General features: G+C 45.7%; 1 protein-coding gene across 3 annotated transcripts in view; it reads left to right on the top strand.

The window, feature by feature from the left end:
• Positions 1-20,336, top strand: part of WASL (WASP like actin nucleation promoting factor) — a 619,654-nt gene that overhangs the window by 171,821 nt on the left and 427,497 nt on the right. For all 3 annotated transcript variants that reach the window (XM_069629112.1, XM_069629113.1, XM_069629111.1), the window contains one exon: positions 13,471-13,557. In XM_069629112.1, coding sequence (XP_069485213.1) covers positions 13,471-13,557 — 87 coding nt within the window. The remainder of the gene's footprint in view (positions 1-13,470; positions 13,558-20,336) is intronic.

The raw sequence follows: 20,336 nt of genomic DNA, 5'->3' as shown, positions 1-20,336 counted from the left end.
GCTCATCCAGGCAAGGACAAAGGAGTTTGCCGTGGAGCACACTGCGAAGACTGTCCAGCTGCTCACGGACCTTGGGATTCTCCATCAACTTTCCAAAAATCCCACCTGGTTCCGTCGCAAGTCGCCCTGTTTCTGGGAGCCAAGCTCGAGAGTGGCGCGGCTGGCCTCGCCGTCGGAGGAAAGGACCAGGACCATTCTGGGCAAGGTGCAGCGTCTGATGGCCACGGACATGGCCAGGGTAAGATCTATCAAGTCCCTCCTCGGGATGATGTCCTCCTGCATTTATCTGGTGCGCCTTTGCAGGCTTCGGATGCGCCCCTTACAAGAGTTCCTTGACGCCCGCTGGGTCCAGTCGACTGGCAGCTTCGAGGACAGGATCCCGCTCAACGAGATGTTCCGTCAGGCGATCCAGTGGTGGAGTACCCGCTCCCATCTGTCGGCGGGCACAGACTTTCAGACCCCAACTCACCAGGTGACGGTGACGACGGATGCCTCCCTGGAAGGTTGGGGAGCGCACTCCGGAGATCTTCACGCGAGAGGCCTTTGGCTCCCGGAGGAGAAGTCACTCCACATCAACATCTTGGAGCTCCGCGCAGTGTTCTGGGCCCTCCGGTCCTTTTCTTCCATCCCTCAAGGGCAAGGTGGTGAGAATCTTCACCGACAACACCACCACTATGTTCTACATCCGGAAGCAGGGCGGAACAAGGTCCCCGGCCCTATCCAAGGAAGCCCAGGATCTGTGGCATTGGGCCGTCGCCCAAGGGATGTTTCTGGTGCCTCTTCATCTGGCAGGAATAAAAAACACGATCGCCGACTCGCTCAGCAGGGAGCTGCGCTTGTGCCATGAGTGGGAACTATGCCAGGATCAAGTGGATCAACTCTTCCGACGATGGGGCGAACCCCAAATAGATCTCTTCGCGACGGCAACGAATTCCAAGTGCCGGAGGTTCTCCAGCAGGTTCCCCCAGCCGAGGAGCATGGGCGATGCTTTCTCGTTCCCCTGGACGGTCTATTTCTTTATGCGTTCCCTCTGCTGCCGTTGCTGCTCCGGCTCATCAACCAGCTCAAGAGGTCGCGGTGCAGGATGATCCTCGTCGCACCGGCGTGGCCGAGACCGATCTGGTTCCCGGACCTTCTGGACTTGTCCACACCAGTAAAGCTGCCGACGGACGCAGACCTTCTCTCCAGAGAAGGAGGTGCCATTCTTCACCACAACCCGGAGTCGTTGAAATTGCAGGCCTGGCTCCTGCAGCACTAGAGTTTGGAGGGTACGACATCCCGGCCGACTGCAGAGAGGTTCTTGCAAAGGCCAGGGCGTCCTCAACTCTCAAGTGCTACGGACATAAATGGAAGAGGTTCTCTGTCTGGTGCCGTGCACAGAAGATTAACCCTCTGCGGATTATGGCCCCTCAAGTACTGCCGTACCTACTGTCGCTTGCCAAAGCTGGACTGGCTCACGCCTCGATCAAAATACATCTGGTTGCAATCTCCCGATATACCAGGACTACGGGACGGGCGTCCTTGTGGTCTCATCGCCTGGTGAAAGAATTCATGAAGGGACTATTCTGATCATTCCCGCCAGTGAAGGCTCCTGTCATGGAAGACAGCTTTCCTCGTGGCCATCACCTCCGCACGACGAGTGGGAGAGATCCAGGCCCTATCTTGCAAGCCTCCATACTTGACTTTTCATGACACGAGGGTGGTGCTGAGGACCCACCCCTCCTTTATGCCCAAGGTGCCGTCGGACTTCCACCTCAACAAGCCCTTGGTGTTGCCAGTTTTCTTCCCGTCGCCTTTGTCGCTGGCCGAGAGGACTTTGCACTCACTGGATGCAGCTAGAGCGCTGAAGTTCTACGTGGACCGCACGAAGAGTTTTCGGAAGACGTCACAGCTGTTTGTGAACTTTGGGACTGTGAATCAAGGGAAGGCTCTCTCAAAGACTTCCTTTTCCAGATGGCTCTCCGGCTGCATCATGCACTGTCACCGGTTGGCAAACCGACCGCTGCCCGGCCGTCCGAGAGCCCAATCGAACAGAGCGATCGCTGCTACCACGGCGTTCCTGTCTGGTGTGCCCCTGCTGGACATCTGCAGGGCTGCGACGTGGAGGTCGACGCACACCTTCACAAGATTCTACTGCGTCGATCGGGACTCCAGGGAGGAGTCCAGGGTCGGCCAAGCAGTGCTGCGCAACCTGTTCGCCTAAGGTGAGCCTGGTGAGGAGGTAAGAGATGCTTAAAGTTGAGTTGTTGTATTGCTTAATGTTGAGCCTGTTGCCACCTCTCGTGGTTGTGCATGTGTGTACTGCTATGTATTCTCTTATTCATGAGCATGTGAATCCATGCCAGACCCTGTGCTGGAGAAGGAACAAGTTACTTACCTGTAACTGTTGTTCTCCAGCATGGGTATGGCATGATTTCACATGCAAACCCTCCCACCTACCCCTCTGCGGCTCTTCACTTGGTCATACTGCCACTTTACGTGCTACCAAATCTGAGGATGGCTGCCAGAGGCGGGGCTTAGGGAGAGGGCAGTCATTGGCTGGGGGCAGTATGACCCAGAGACCAGTGATTGGTTACTACTAAGAAAGACAGATCAGAAACGAAACTGATACTGATTTTTTTCTATACCGACGATTCCCGGACTGACGACGGGGAATATTCATGAGCATGTGAATCCATGCCAGACCCATGCTGCAGAGCAACAGTTACAGGTAAGTAACCTGTTCCTTACATGTAGTTAAAGACTTTTTTCCCTTTTTTCGGAAGACATTATCAAGGGGGTAGGTTGTTCCACAGGGTGGGGGCGATGGCGGTGAAGATGGAGCCTCCAGCTCTCTTTTTGTTGAATATGGGGATGAAGAGGAGTATGTGAGTGCTGTGTTTTTTAGTGATGCGGCTGGATAAATAGGGGAGCGCAGTGTTGTGAAATCAGCGATGAGTGATAGCGAGGAGTTGGAACTCAAAACGTGCTTTAATGGGGAGCCAGTGTGCCTCGCGTCTAATTTGCGAGATGTGGTCTTATAGTTTCAGGCCCCAGACCGTTCTGAGGGCATTATTTTGGATCTACTGAAGTTTGTTCCAGCCAGGATAGCGTTGCAATAGTCGGGTTTACTGCCAATGATGGCCCTAGCTAGGTTGAGGCAGTTACTGGTGGTGAAGAATTTTCTGGAGAGGTTAAATGAGTTTTGTAGAGTAGTTGGTCGATGAGGCGACTGCCTTAACTTGCTACTGCAGGTTTAGTTTTGCATCAAGGTAGACTTCAAGCATTTTGACATGGGGAGATACAGGGTTAGTGTTCCCATCAATGCAGAAGGAGGTAAAGGAGGGGTTGAGGTGTTTGAGATGGTGCGTAGATCCCACAATGAGGAGCTCAGTCTTATCCCGACTTAGGTGCTGGGTTGCCATCCATGCCTGGATGATGCTGTAGATGTGGTTGATGTTGGCACTCTAGTTCGGCGTTACCAGTGAGTTTGAGGAGGATCTGTGTCTCGTCACAGTTGGTATATGGGATGTCGAGGCTGTGGTCCGAGGGGTTTGGTGTACATATTGTACAGGGTGGGAGAGAGGCAGGATCCTTAAGGGACACCGTAGGAGACAGGGTTGGGGTCAGCTGCATCTGTACCGACGAAGACCCTAGAGGATCGTCCGGAGAGGAAGGAGTTGATCCAGTCGGCTGCTTCAGGGGGAGGTTGAAGGTGGCATTGAGGTGCTGACACAGAATTGTGTGGTCAACTAGATCAAAAGCCGCTGAGAGATCTTGTAGGAGGATGACGAGCTCCCCATTGTCTCTAATGTGGTCGAGCTGAATCTTTAAATCGAGGAGGGTGGATTCTGTGCCATGTCTGGGTGTAAACCCTGATGGGCGGGTGCCCAAATATTATGGATTTCAAGATGTTCCTGGATTTTGAGGTAGGCGGTCCTGGATTTTGAGGTAGGCGGTCCTGGATTTTGAGGTAGGCGGTCCTGGATTTTGAGGTAGGCGGTCCTGGATTTTGAGGTAGGCGGTCCTGGATTTTGAGGTAGGCGGTCCTGGATTTTGAGGTAGGGAACCATTGTGATGGGGGGCGCTAGTTGGTGGGAAGGCTGGGGTCGAAGGAGGGTTTCTTCAGGAGAGGCGTGACCCAGGCTGCTTTGATGGAGCTGGGGACTTTGTTTGATTTGAATGAGGTGTTAATGAAGTTTGCAATGGATTTGAATGAGGCGTTAATGAAGTTTGCAATGGTGGCTGCCAAAGGTTCAGCACACTTTTTAACAAGGTGAGCTGGGCCTATGTCCCCTGAGCAGTTTTTGGCTTTCAGGCATTGGATATTGGTGGGGACCTCTGCTGGGGAAACTATGTGGTGGGGGCAGAGGGGGTGATGGCTTCCAAGGGGGTTAGCGCGGGAAGGATATGGTATTTTTTTAGTATGGTTTTGTCCCTGAGGTTATGGATTTTGGTAGCTAGGGCAGACTGAGGGAGCACCAGGCTTTATTTTTTTGGAAGTTGTCAGTTGGGTGGGGGGGGGGTTTGAGAGGGGTGGGGTTGGGCTGGCTTTTCGAGCTCTTTGAGAATTTTGAAGAGCTCTCTTGAGTTGGAGCTTGCTTCAGTAATTCTAACATTATAGATGTTGATTTTGGTGGAGAAGATGGCTGGTTTGTAATCCCTTGCCGAGCGGTTGAAGGCTTACTTATTCAAGTGGGGTGGGGTAGGGTTTATTCTGCAAAGATGTTCAAGGGCACGTTTTTGTTTGCAGAGGGGGAGATTAGTTCTTCTGAGAACCAATTCTGGAAGTTGCTTTTATTTTACGGGTTGATGTTTTGAGTGGGGCATGTTTATCTAGGGCGCTGAGGAGCACAGTTATACGCTGAAAGAATGACATGGGGTTGGCGCTGTTGGGCACCGTCTCGAGGGGAGGCCTGGATAGTGGGTGCCAGTTTCCCTAGGGTGCGTTTACGAATGTGTCTGGCAGTGATGGGTGGAAGGTTGCATGTTCTGTGGATGGTGATGGAGGTAGTGGCCATGGTGAAGGAGATCAGTGAGTGGTCTAGTCTATCCAGGGTAGTATATCAGTTGAAGATACTTGGACGGATGTGTATCCAGTCAAGGGAATTCCTTTATCATGATTTGGATTGAGGACCAATTGGGAGAAGTTAATCTAGTCGAGACCTGGAGTGAGGGCAGTGGCCTTCAGGTCAGATGGGTCTTTAAAGCCTAGGTGAAAATCGCCTTGGAGTATAGATTTGGTGATGGCTTGAGGAGGGAGGCAATTAGCAGGGTGATGTCGGCATCTGGTGCGCCAGTGTGGGCTGGTTGGCTGTCGATTAATAGGATGTTAATGGTGATTTGGGGGTGAACTCTATTTTGTCACCCGTTAGTGTCTGTAGGGAAGAGGCGCTGATGGGGAGGGTGGATTTGGAGATGGAGACTCTCCCCCCCCCCTCCCCCCCCCCCTCCTTGGTTGCCCTCTCTACCGGCTCGTAAGATGGAGTAACCGGCTGGTAGAGCGAGAGATAAGGGGGTAGTGGGGGGGTGGGGGGTGGCCTGCTGCCTCATGTAGCCAGGTTTCTGCTAGGGCCAGTAGATCAATCTTATTAGCAAGTAGGTTGTGGATGTCGGGGCGTGGGCACAGATGGAACATGCGTTTGAGTGCACATGAGAGGGTAGCTGTAGTGTTTGGTGGGGGGCTGCGGGGGTGGGAATTCCTGTGGTCGGAATACATGGGGGTAGGGTTTGGAGGGGGCATTGGCGGTGTGAGGGAGGGCGGTTTGGTGGTGGCTGTGAGTAGTGATGTGGTACTGTCTGGATGGCGGCGTTTGCTCTTGGGAGGGTAGCAGGGGCGCTCCAGTCTGGAGCGAAGTCTATGTAGGCGTGTTGTGCCCAAGCAAGGTACCATGAGCATTACGGGGCGGTGCAGTTTTGAAGTTGCCTGGGAGGGCTGGTGTGCATGGTGTTGGAGGGGTGTAATTGTAATATTGAGGATCGGGAGGGGGAGCTTGGGGAGCATGACTGGTGCTGCGGGGGGGGGGGCACCCTAGGCATTGTGGGGAGGGTCAGTGGGGATGAATGATGGGTCACATCGTTTGAGTGGCCTATAGGAGTGGGTGTGGGTAGTGCTGCATGGTACTTGTGGGTGATTTTCTTTTGTTTTTTTCTGTTTTTCTTCTTCTATTGGGAGATGGTGAGCCAATCCAGTCCAAGGCAGTAGGCAAGGGGAGGGTGCTGGGAGCATTTAGGGGTTGTGAGGCGCTGTAATGGAGCGCAGGCTGTCGCTGGGAAGGGCTGGTGGTAACCGTTTTTTTTTTCAGCAGTGAGTGAATCAGCTGGAGGTGGGTGGTTCAGATTGGTGCATTGGCGGGTAGGGTACAAGGGCGTAATCGGAATGGCAAGAGCTGGGTTTGTCATTGGCACCAAGCATAGGACCAGAAGCAATGGTGTTACGATCGTCTGAGGCATTCAATGCATTGGCATTTGGCATGGGGGCAGAGAATCCAGCAATACAAGAGTCAAAGGCATATAATACATTAGTAACAGGCATAGGTGCAGTGAGTATGGTGCTACGAGCATTGGAAAAAACAAAAACAAAGAGATGGCTGGAAGGTTTAGACTGAATCTTAACCACTGGCATTGCTCGGGGCAACCCCCCAGACCATAGTTCTTCACCTGCCAAGCCATTACAGAAGGGGAAAGACCATATGCAAATCAGGCTTGGCCCCACCCCAAAAGGGGAAGTCCAGCCCGAACTACTAGGTCACATCCCTTCTGCACGAGACCACAAGCATCCCCAAACATGTTTCACCCTTGTTGGGGCTCATCAGTGAGGAGTAGCTTGGGTCTCTAGGCCCAGCAGGCACGGGACCCACGTCTGGGCATACCCGTCCCACTCGGGGTGACGAGGCAAAAACAAAGACGTGATGGCTGGGAGGTTTAGACTGAATCTTAACCACTGGCATTGCTCGGGGCAACCCTCCAGACCACCCAGAATCCAGCAATACAAGAGTCAAAGGCATATAATACATTAGTAACGGGCATAGGTGCAGTGAGTATGGTGCTACGAGCATTGGAGGCATAAAGTACATTGACAACCGGTATGGAGGCTCAGAATACAGCGTTCTAAGCGGTGCTTTTGAGAGGGCACCCTGCAGCTCGAAAGCGTGGACAAGTAACTTGGAGGGCATAGGGGTATGGGCAGAACACATGCTCAGCCCCATACCCCTCCCCTACAAAGAGACAGGAATGATAGGATGGGGTCCTAGCAAGGTGCGAAAGCACATTAACATGTGCAGCACCTACAAGAGGGATCTAAGGCAGGAAATAACAGCTGGTGACCTTTTATGGTCACGATGAGGCTCTAACTGCTGTCGGCGCCAGCCGGCCGCGGGCAGGTAAAGCCGCCCCCACATACATGCAGTGTCTAGGGCCATTTCTGACAGAATATAAAGCAGCAAACAGCACAAACCTGGGTGCTCCGTACGGAGTACCACAAGTAATATGCGTACGCAGATAACTTTTTTTCTTTTTTGAAACCTTGTCCTATTTCCAACAACTGCGAGCTTTGCCTTGCTCCAGCGAAAATGCTGCACCAAGCACATTATTAAAGGACCAAATAATCATAAAGATAGGAATAGAAAATGTGAAGGGGTGAAGCATAAACTACAGTGTTATTGGTGGAGCCCACAATACTACAATATTATTTAAAGGTATTTACTAGGATACATGTATTTTCAACGATGAAAGAAGGAACAAGCTTGCACGCCAGAGACAAGATGCCAAGGGTTGACTGACAAGTCACAGCATGAGAACAAATTACAATGCATACGAGAAAAACCAGGCAGGAGGGACATCGAGACAATAAGAAGTCAGAGGGGGAACCCCACAGCTTGGCTAAAAAGTTGTCAAGGAACCAATATACGAATGCAGGGGTTAGTTCAAAGTAGAGTTGAAGTTGCTGAGGGTGATGTTTTTTTCAGCCAGCAACGTGGGGAGAATGAGATGAAAGGCATTTTAAAATACAGTTTGGATTGGTTCAATCTAAAAATTTAACAACTGCAAGACAACACACAATCAGTTCTGCAGTCCCGAAGGAGTGGCAAAGACGAAACAAAATATTTTTTATCGGTCAGAATACAAACCGTACAGGGAGGATGTTTTATTAATGATATAAAGAAAACATAATGCTTTGAACAGACAGTGAGCAGATAAAAGCATGTGAAACAAGATTCCCAAAGGATGTCAGAGGATGGCATCATGATGCGGGAACAACATCCCCGGGCAAAACGCATCGTCCACAGTACAACAATGCCCACATTGCAACAACAAGCATAACTCGCGCAGACTTGCAGGCAGGAGAAAAAAACCTTCAAAATACCGCAACGGGGGAACAAACATGTTTTTTTAAAAAAACAAATGTCCCAAGCTAATAGGGCAACAAAATCACAAAAGAAAGCCAGCCAGACAATGGAGGGCAAAATGAAAGGACAAAGCGCCAACCGGAGCCTCCTGTCATGCAGCATTCCGGAATGGAATGCAGCGAAATTATGCTGCATATGCAGAAGAAGAAAGAGCCACAAGAGTCTGATTGCGTAGAAAGTAAAACTGAGAAGGAATCTGCAACACAAACCAGACTAAAAAGACACAGAAAGGGGTCGGCCACCAGGAGCGGGGAATGCACCGCTAATCCAAAACAGCCAGACCTTTTTCTACATTCTCATGGAAGGCGGTAGAAGAAGTTGGGCTGCAATGATGGACAACCGGTCCAACCAAAACCATGCCAGAAGGCAGCTACAACAACCTCAACAAGTGAACAAACATGTGTCCAAAGGTTTCCTGAATTAATAAGGGAACAAGAATCACAAAGAAAGCCAGCCAGACAATGGAGGGCAAAATAAAGGGAGAACCCGAAAAGGGGAGCCTCCAGTCAAGCAGTATTCCGAACGGAAGACAACAAATGGATTCTGCGTATGCAGAATAAGAAAGAGCCCTGAAAACAGGGTTTTAGAACACCACACAGTGTTGGTCTGATGTTTCAATTTAAGGAGAACCCGATAGAAGGGGGACCCAGTCACTCGTAAGTAGCACAGGGAAAAATAGGCAGGTGCACAGAATTCCAGAAGAACAGAGGTTCCGAACAAGGCGGCAACAATCCAAAAGGGAGCACGGAAAACAGCGCAGCAGCCGGCAGTCACAAGGCGGAAGTGGGCCAAGAGGGTAAGTAGCCAATTATGTCCAGGTGAGCACCGGAGAAAAGGTGTGTTCTACAAACGCCACTCCCACAGGTACACGTGAAGCAGAAAAAGGGTAAATGGCCAACAAAGGGCACATTAAGGTGCCGTTTGCCCGTTTGCGCTGGCTGACCAGGAGCATTAAAAAGCCCCCACAAAATGTTTAGCCCAGGGCTCAAAAAAAGGGGAGCCACTGGTGGCGGGGGGGGTGAAGCAGGTCATTAACACCCCACACGGAACACTGCAAGGGAGTAGCGAACTGACCCGGGGATATTTAAGAGAGTCCAATAGATGGCATAACAGGTACAGGGGACAACACCAGAAGCTGGCCGATTAGTGCAGCGAGATCCAACTCAGTTTTTCATCCTTCCAAGGCCAATATATGAGCACCACACACAGTGGGTTTTTAATAATAAACAGCACACAGATACCAGAAGTTTCGTAGTGCGAGATAAAATGCAAATTATGTTTTTAAAGGCAAACTTACCCCAGATGACAAAAAAATATAGGTGAATAAACCTAGCCACTTAAGCAACTCAAGAGGAGGCTGGTCGCACTGCGCACAAACAAGCAAGAGGTTTGCCAAAACAGGAAAACGACAAGGGTGGTTATGCAGAGGCCTAATACAGATAAAGGTAAGTGGAAGAAAGGGAGCAGAACCGGCAGCCAGTACCAGCAGTACCAACTCAGAATGCCAGACACTGGAAAGGGTGCCCAGCAAAATCTGACTGCAGGCGTTTTTTCGCTACAACCAAGGGAGTCACATACCACCAAGCAGCCGTATCAAGCAGCGACAGTGATATGCTTAAAAAAACATAGACGTTATTACGATTAGCATGGCGAGTTAACTAGCCCATAAACACAAGGAAACAGAGCTCTAGCTAAAATGTTCGCAAAGCTTGAATGAAGAAATACTGTAAAGAGTATGCCAAGTTTAAAAGGGTCACACAGACAACGATATATAGTGATTGAAAAACAGAAAAGGGGGTTGCAATTACAAGCAGCACTCACCGGGAATAGGTATGCCAAGCAAGCCCGCACACTCCAGTAAAAGCTGGCCACAGCAGAAGGGGATAAGAATTTTATCCCATCATTGACAAGCATAAGCAGAGCACCCAAGACTGCACACCGAAGCGCTGTTAGGGTAGGAAAATGCCCCAGAACCAATGCATTTCGGGGTGTGGAAGGGAGACGGACCAGAGGCAACACATTTGTCCGTAAACGTCAAACGAAGCGGTATAACGGGGGTGCGTCTCCCGAGTCTACACTCAGAAACCATCCATGGGTGTTTAGGCACATGATAACGAACCGATAAATATGCAAGTAATTTAGGGATAACTACCCTGATAATTACCATACAATGGGGAAAAGAGTAAAGAGATACCCCTACCCCCCACAGACGATAACCAGTCAGATGACCGTATCTAGAGGTTTAGTGGAATAAGGGTCCAGCAAAACACTGCCAAATACCGACAGAAGGTGGTAGCAATAGCTATGGTAACGGGCCAAAGCCGGATGGCCAAGGGGCTACAAGTAGCATGGACCCTGAAAACTGGGTGTATTCTGAAGGGGGGAGCTCGCTGAGACAATATTGGCGAGCACTACCCAACGCAATGTAACAAGTGGCTGAAAACCGCACTACTGAAGTGAAAGCTTCGTATGATGGTGGCTCGCCAAGGAGACATTGGCAAAATAGCACCCAAAGCAATATAAGTGGCTGAAAAAGGTAATACCAAAATTAGTAGAAGGTACAGGGCCATCACACATAGAAACAATACAAATCAATCTGGGGGAAGACCCAACTCGCAGCTCACCCATAAAGGGCGCAGTGTAAAAGAAACTTGAAGAGCCGGCTGAAGGACAAAGGATCCCTGTTTTTGAGGTTGGGCAGAAAGGGAACGTTTTTCTGGATAAAGGGTGCCCAGAACCTTATGAATAAGAATAGATCAGAGCATTTTACAGGGCATTGCCGTGGGGAGACATGGGGATATACAATTTAAACAGGTTGTCAATAAAAGAGCAGACACCCTTGCAGGTGCAAAAGAGAGTTCCGCATATAGGGGTTAAGACCATACCAAGCTGTAGTCCTACCAAAGAGCTAGAGCAGTAAAAGGGGGGAAAATTGCATCGGTGGAATGCACATCGGTATCGGGTAATATTATCCCCATATATATGGTCACCGTAAATAATATCGCCGGGAAAAGGTTGTGGCGATATTATATGGGTGACCATATATATGGGGACAGGGGCAAAAAAAAATTAAAAAGATCAATTGGGGGTTGCGGGGGTGTCCCCCGCATGTTCCATGCAATAATATCGCCACAAAAAACGGCCATTTTTCGGCAATATTTTTGCATGGTGAGATTTTTGTGGCGACATTATTACATGGAACCTGCACATCCATATGAGCAAGACCAGGTAATGACAAACCCCTCACGAGGGGCAGTTAGTGGTCAAGGGAATGGACGAGTCCCCTTTAGAATTGGCAGATAGCATGATCGCTGGTAGAGGTAGATGAGCAACTTGGTGGGGGGGGGGGGACATGGATGGCCAGTAACCCATCCAGGTATGGCAGCATGGGCCAGGGGGCACAACCCTGGACCTTGTGCCCAAAAGTGTACATTATGTATGATATGATTATTTTGTTGTGTAATACATAATGTACAATTAGAAAATCACAGCCTTTTTATTGCCAACACTTACACAATGTGTCACTGATCATTGGGGAAACGCAATATGAATAAGTCTCCAACATCTTGGCTCCACTGGTTACAGACGTTTTAGGCATACAATACATTATCATTGTATGCAGTGTTGGCAGCAGGATGTGCAAACTGTGTGCTGGCGCCCAGCAATGGGGCTGAAGTCATGAGGTTATGAGCCTCTTGGGATCCCCAAATTACTCAATTTGAAAAGGCACAACATATACTGGACTTCAGGTGATCTTATAGCTCATTGATAACGCAGCTAACCTTAGGACGATTGATGCAGGGCCATCAGCCATAAATAGCTGATCGAAGTGCAAGCAAGGATTTTCCTGATGGATAACGTCCTGCTTGTATTGCCATGCTCCAATGGGAAGACCAGTGGGTAGAGTGAGGACGGTTGTTCTCCTTGTGGGGAGGTGTGTGGTCGCCTTCAATACATTTGCAGAGCGGCAACATGGCAAGAATTCCATACGATACGATATCCTAGCATTACTACTTGGACACAGATGCAAGAACGGGATTGGCTGATGGAAAAGCAGTACTGTAATACTTTTTTAGGTAAAGTGACAGTCAAATTGTTCCAGCAGTGTACATTTGTGCAGTTCACATGATTCTTTTATTTCTCTTTCTTCCACCTAAGCTGGGGAGGGAGGCGGCAATGGGGGATGCGGGAGGGTGAACTGCTTGGTAATCTATTATGGGCATGTGAATCTATGGAAGTTCCAATGCCTGTGAGAGAAATGTGCATCTATAAAAGTTTAAAATACTGGAGGACCACAGTTTCAGGCAAGTAACTTGTTTTTTCTATGCGCAGGACTGCTCTTTTCCGAATTTCACCAAGACATACATCACAACACATTATGGTGGCAGATCCACATACCGCCACTGTGAAAACTGTGTATGCCAGGGATGTCGCAAGTGCATGCTGGCTGGGCCACAGTTAGGCCATATTGTGCAGCCCGGCTCAGCTAGCCTGAACGCCAATAGGAAGGAATTGCCTGAAAAGTGGGTGGGGAGGCAGTCTTTATAGCTCTGTTTACTGGTTGTTTCTGCCTTGCTCCTTGTCAAGGCCCTAAAACACCTCGGGGAGCATTGGCCTCTATTTTTGTCACCAGCAGCAGGAGGTAAAACCTGCTTTGGAGAGGGCAGTTAAGGCCTGACAATTATGCATTTAGGTCATCATGATGGAAACAAGAAGTGATCTGGGGACTCACAGAAAATCGAAATAATGTATAAAGTGGACATAATGTAAACTAGCAACAATCCTATTTCTTATACTGCTAATCTGCCATGATGTGCTAACGTGGCCTCAAGGAAATTGACAACTAACTGCTAAGTTAGCATGAGGCAATGCTTTTAGCTAAAGTAAACTGGTAAAGGTGTGGAAATTCGTTATACCGGAAACAAAAATCTGCTAACTAAGCATAGTGAAAACTGCCTAAGATGTGCTGACTATGTTCAACTATTTATGGAGGAAAAATCTGAGAATATTAATCAAAATATTTGGTGCCTGTATAGTGACATATGTGGCTTTTTATTCCAGTGTTTTTTCTTTTTCTTTTCAGGAATCAAGACAGTTGTTTGAGCAAGAACTGTACGTTAATTTTATCTACAATTCTCCAAGACTGTATTTCCACACTTTTGCTGCTGACGTAAGTCTCATTGATAGTCTACTGAATAAATCACCCATTTTGCACACACTTTAACACAAGACTGCTCTTATAAGCTCTGCATATCCTCACGCCCACCACCCCAAACTCCTCTGAACTTGCTTTTCCTGCACAGCCTTGGCCCGAGGATTCATAAGGCAACACAATCTATTAGATGGTCTCAGTCTTGTAATATTCATGGTGCTATATTTAAAACATCATACTTCTAAACTAATTTCTATCTGTGGTGGAAATTAATGGAACTGTTTGAAACCTTTACCTTCAAATTTCAAATGCTGAATTTCTCAGAGAAAAAATGAAAAATCATGTTTTTTAAGGATCAACACATCTTGCGGCGAGATCTGACATTTTCACAGATGTGAAACGCTTGCTTGGCTGAAATCTTATGTGAAAACATATGCTATGTGTCTGATGAGCAGTTCTTGTAATTTGACCTAACCTAGTCATGTTCCTTTATTAGCTGCTGTAATTTAACTAGGCTTGAAGTTGTCGTACCACCTACAAACACAACCTGGACTGGTATTCATAATGAGATCCTTTGCAAGTAATTTCTATTAAATTATGTGCAATGTTAGCATAAATTTGTGTTGTGGAAACCTCATTTGCCTATTTGTTTTTTGGACCACCTAGATATTTCATTTTACCTCTTTTCAGGATCATGACTCAGTGGTTAATCCCCTGTTGAGATTTTGACGCACCGATTGTTGAATTTAAGATATAACGGAGAAAAAAAAAATTGAGCGGTTGACCATACAAATGACAATTTACTTATTTGTTAGATAAGTAACGATACAATGTTGCAATGAATTTTAACATTCATAGCCTCAGGAATTAATGCATTCATTTTCCTCCATATGAACATAGCTCATTGATGTCAATTTATTAAAGTGATAAATGAGGTTAAGTGTATCAGGATTTTTAGGGTGCTGTTCATTATTTGTAACTGGGTAAATGCTCTTGTTTGATTTCTCAGAGACTTAGAAAAAGTTGCTTGCTTTTTCATTAGGGTTTAGAGTTTCTCAAAATTGGATCGACCTCAGAATTCTTTGTCAAGATTTAGTCTCTCAGATGCATGGTATAGACCTCTCTTCTTTTTCTTGATTTACAATATGTTTCACAAAGGCTTTTCCTCCCTTTAGTTTCATAATGATGCAACACACGGTTTACAGTGGCTTCCCTAGCCTCTTGGCTTTATTTGGTTTAAAGAAGCGGGTGAGAGGTTTCTACAGCCTTTTGGCTTTTTTCAGGATATAACATCTTTGCTCTTTGATTTTTAGCAATCTGTAGGTTTATTCTTTATCAAACTGTGCAGCTTCCGGGTTTCCCTGGTTTACCATGAGTGGTTGCAGCCTTCGGCCAGAACCAAGCATTCCCTCTTGCTCGTATGGTTCTGTCTGTGCCTCACTCCTCACAAACGGCTTCCAAGAAATGCCCCCTTCTACTGGTTCCAGATTGTTCTCTGCAGTTGCACGGGTTCCCATTTTTCTCCATCCAACTGGCAGTTTCTTTTTAACTTTCCCTTTTTCATTAAGTGGATTTAGGTTCCACTTTCCTTCTAATGATAGTGGGGACTACTGAAGATATGAAAATACTGGTGGCAATTTTCAATTTCCTGTTGTGGTTTATTTCCATCTCTTCTGTTTTTCCTCTGCTCATCAAGATAGTGATTTCCAGCCCTCTGTTGGCTATTAGGTGAAAAAGAGGACTGGCATGTCTTGTCTCACTTTGCTCCACACAAGGAATTTGAATACTGTCACCCAGAGGCCATGCATGTTTGAATTGTTTAAATAAGTAGGCCTCTGGGTTTCAAGATTTCCCATGATGATCTGTGTAATGTTTTGCATCATACAGAAATAAACCCTCATCAACAGCATCTATACTTTGTCATTTTTAAAGAAAGTTTATTTGTTGGTTTGCAATTCGTCAATTAGGATGTTTAACAACAAAAGTTAGCTTACTTGTTAAATAGTTCTCAACTTTATTAGGCCATTTGAGGGTGGACCTAACTTTGGGAAGCAACCAAGTGCTTTTCAAGTCATTGGGTGGAGTACACATTGAGGAAGCTGACCACAGAGGGCGGCCAATTTGGAAATGGATCTACAAGCAACCAGGGGGGAGTTTAGCTCCAAATCCCAGTTGTCACCCCACCAAAGAGCTTCCTAGACTTGAAGACCAAATCCATTTACAGCTCAGAGGCACGTTGGACATTCTCTTTAGCCATGTGGTCTAGAAACCTGGTTCCCTATACTTTGTGGATTGATTTATATTGGAGGATGTCATATGTTCCATTGACAAAATATTTAATACGTTCATCAGCCTGATCGATTCAGATGTAGATCTTCAAACTATGTTCGTCAAGGTGTTTTTGGCTACAATTACCATTAGCCCTAGCTAGCATAGCATGTGGTAAATGAACATGGGAGTTGTCTAAAACGTCTGCAGACCTGTAGTTGCAGACCCCTGGATTAAGGGGGACTCAATCCATATGCAGCTGTCAGTTTGGCTACCTAAGGGAACACGTGGTTGTCCTTGTCCCTCGCCCAAATTGCACTCAGGTGCTTGCCTATGTCTTTATTACATTTTGTGGGAATTGCATCTCCACCTGAAATTTTGAATGTCATTAAGGAGTTAATGGGGCTGTTACTTATCTCTTGCCTAAATTTATATACATCTTGGTAGCATATGAATCATTTTAGGTTCAAATGGTGTGCATAATACTTCTAAGTGGTGGTTGGTCCATAGAATTACATGTTTACTTCAAAAGTAAGTAGGAGTCAACAGGGGTGTCCTCGTGTCGCTATACCTATACTATGCATACAGGTAAGTACCCAGGATGCACCTTTAGTTAATACAAAAAGTTTTTCATTTTCCCCCACCTCTAGTTTGGTCCTAGAAGCTAGCAGAAGATAAACGATAATTTATTGACAAAATGCCAGCCACCCTTAAAGTATTCACTGTTACTTATGTGGCTCAATGGAGATGGAATACATGAATTCCCAACACCTCCCTAGACCTTGGGGGCACTCTGACTGGACCACCGGTGCTTTGATAGAGACGTATCTTATAAACAGAATGACTGACTCATTTTTACCTTTATTTTTTTTTTTAATTTATTGTTTTGGCTTGAAAAGAGACACATCATTTTACAGCCTTTCAACAATTTACATATCCAGAACAATTTACATATCATAGCAAGATGAAACATTGTGGGACTGATGAAAAACTAGTTTATAATTAAAGGTATAACACTGGAAGAATATAAATCATTAAGTAATTTCAATAGCACCTGCACCAAGTTTTTCATAATCTTGTAACTCTAGTAAATTAAAAAAATTGATAGTTGCATAATTAAGTGATTTCCTGTTTGTATAAAATAGCGTATGCCATAATTGATCATGGGTAACATTCACATGACCCTCAAAAAAGGGTTTAAAATGGTTACATCTTAATGATAACAATTCAACACAATCGACCAGTTGATGCCTTAAAGTCTGTTTTGCTGTGTAACAAAAGCGTCAAAGTATTCTGTTCTTGGGTAATAAGTTACGTCTACATAAAACTTCAGCTGTCAGATAATTATGAAGTCTGAAGCGCAGAAATGCCAACCGGTATGATGGACTTGGAGACACTAATAGATAGTGCGCTGTTTTCCCATGTCTCTTTAACTCGAACGGGTTTTCCTGAAACTTTTTGTACCGCAAACACTGAAGGCGCGTTAAATTCCAATCACGGTCCCACATTTTTTGCTTGGCCTTCTCAGTATTCTCAACTAACAATTTTAGTGATCTATCCGCATCGTGTAGCAACTTCTGCGCTCTCAGTCTCCATGATTTAATAAAGTTGTCACTCGTATTTTGACACATATGTAAAGACAAAAAGCATAACAGGTCATTCTTGTTGTCACCAATCATCAATTTTCGATAAAGTGCACACCATTTCCACTTATATATCCCATGCATAGAAATAAGCCCCAGTTCGTACCGAATCGGGGTAAGGGCTCCGAAGCAGGTAATTGTAACATTTTCCTCCAATAAACGCCTTCTATCTTAGACCAATATGTATATGGGCGCCATCTTTTGGTCTGTGCCATACAATAAAATCGGCATCAATTTTTGCCTGTAGAATATTATCAAAGGCTGGTTTGAGAATTTACAGAACCTGGCTTTGATTATCCTAGCTTGAGAGATAAGCATATGTTGCTTAGTTTGTTTGTTCTCTTCAAAAGGAACATCCATTGGGTGATTGCTTATTATTATACCCAAGTAGACATAACTTGTGAACACGCTCAGATTACTGTTCTGTAGAATCCAAGAGTGTGTACAGCAGCTTTGCTTTGGGAGGCCGAACTGCATAATCTGTGTCTTATTCACATTAATTGAAATGCAGTTTTTACCCGCATATTCATCTAGGGCCTTTAGCATGATTTTCAGACCTTGAGGTGTTTTTGATAGGAGGACCATGTCATCTGCATATAGTAGTCACTTGATTGGAACACCCATGATTCTAGGCGCATCTTTAATTCATAAAGGCACATCCAAAAAACGAAATAAAGAAATTAAAGACGGCTGAAGCAAGCAAACAGCCCTGTTTTAAACCACGCTCCGTTATTACGTCAGTTGATAATAACCCATATCTTCCTAATCGAATTTGGATAGTATTATTTGAATTAAACTGTACTATCCATTTTAGAATTGACGAAGGGGCAACCTTGCTTCAAAAGTTTCAAATATAGTAGCTCACGGGGTACAGCATCAAACGCTGTGCGAGTCCACAAAGGCCTCATAGATTGCTTGTTTTGTTTGTTTACTTGCTTGAATGACCACGTTAAGGGTAAGCAAATTAATTGCAGTACCTATGCCCAGAATAAATCCTGTTTAGAACTCATCCCTTATGTTTTTTTCCGATAGCCAGGTGTTAAAGGCCATTAAGATCATCCTTGCAAAAATCTTCTGCGGGCAATCTAATAGGGCAATGGGCCTATAAGATTTAGGGTCAGTCCTATCTCCCTTTTTATAAATTGGGACTAATATCGATTTTGTCCAGGATTCAGGAATTTTACCTGTCTGTATTGAGTGATTAAAGATTTTAAGAAGAATAGCAGCCCAAGCAGATGGATTCTCTTTGAGCATGAAATTACAAAGACCATCTGGACCACACGCCCTAGATCAACTGAGTTTCGATATACAATACTCTGTCGTCTTTATCGAAGGAAATGTCATGATTAATTTTAAACATTGACCAGTCGAATTTTATTCCTGGCAAGGGGGATGAGTAAGCACCAGCATAGTAATCCATCCACTTAACTTGTGGAACTGGGTTGGTTTGAAAACCTATTTGGCTCGATGAGTTATTTTCATTTAATAAGGACCAAATGCCACCTGACGATTTTACTATCAGTTGATCCATCATTCTTTCTCCATCGAGTTGGTATTGTATGGATTTGTGACCTCTTTGCCAAAACTTGGATTTTTAGCTAGGAGGCAGATGTCTTTTCTCAATTGTATTTTTCTTTTAGATCGAAGTCAAACGGATGGGTGTGTTTGATTTTATGCTGGTGATTACTTCTCCCGCTCTCTTTGAAAATGTGCATAGATCGTACATAGCATGCTCCCTCCTTAAAGCTAGAACAACCCAAGTCAAGATCCAGAACATGTTCAAAACACATTAGCTTTTGCTTGTTCCATCTAATGCGATTTGCAGCTTGGTTTATTTCAAGGTGGGCCAATTCTTTCTGCATAGGTAAGACCTTGGAATTACTCGGCCATTTCCACAGCATACATAATTGGTCATGGTCACTCATAGATGTTTCTTTGACCACTAATGAGACAATCATATTTAGGAGTGACCTATCAACATAAATGTAATCCAAGCAAGCAGATAAAATATCGTTGTGCCAAGTTGTTTTCGGCAGAATATCGCCCTCAACAGAACCGTTTAGCATAACAAAATTCCTCTCTCGTTAGCTCGGACCACTGGAATTCATCAGCCGAGAATTCCATGGCCTTAGGCAATAACATGTGCAAATTTAGGTCACCCATAACAAGGGTGTGATCAACTGTTTTATCCAATACCAAAGAATTGAGGACCTCATTCATTTGCGAGAAGAATTTTTTTGATGTTAACTGCTGTTTAGCCCAGTATAGATTAATAATTACAATCGAAAGGCTCTGGAAATTTTCACTACTTGAATGTATGTTGAGGGGGAATAAAATCGTGAGTTATCTTACAGTTCATTGATTTTCTAACTGCTATGAGTAGACCCGCCATCGGCCGACCAAACCAGTTCTTGATTGCTGGAACTGTTACAATGTAGTACGAGTCCCAAATGGGTTCATTTATGAGCCACATTTCCTGAAGTACAATTATGTCGTAGGCAACTAACACATCATTCGGCGCATTTATGAAGTACCTATGACCTTGAGTATTCCATGAAAGAAGCCTCATATTGTCCTCGCTTTCGAGTTATGAGTTATTTGAGTTTAGTTGCCAATTCGATTGCAGATCTTTGGATGAGTGTGTATCATATTGGGCCTCTTTCATGTTTTGATAAATTTGGGGCTGATTCTGTAACGGGGCTGGGCTTTTACTCCATGTTAAATCTTAAGTAATCAGAAAACCTAGATCAAAAAATTCTGACCTTGCCTGCCAAAGAGCATTCAGAGTGATGCCTGATCTCACAAGCAATCTTACTCGAGATAGGTCAGTGTGCTCTATAAATTCAACTAGGTCAATGTCAGAGCTAGATAGATCTTGTAGGGTTG

The sequence above is a fragment of the Ambystoma mexicanum genome, chromosome 12 (genome assembly GCF_040938575.1).
Source record: "Ambystoma mexicanum isolate Mex_15411 chromosome 12, UKY_AmexF1_1, whole genome shotgun sequence".
In the NCBI taxonomy this organism is placed as follows: Eukaryota; Metazoa; Chordata; class Amphibia; order Caudata; family Ambystomatidae; genus Ambystoma; species Ambystoma mexicanum.
The sequence above is the reverse complement of the archived record's forward strand: the minus strand, read 5'-3'. Positions and strand labels throughout refer to the sequence as shown.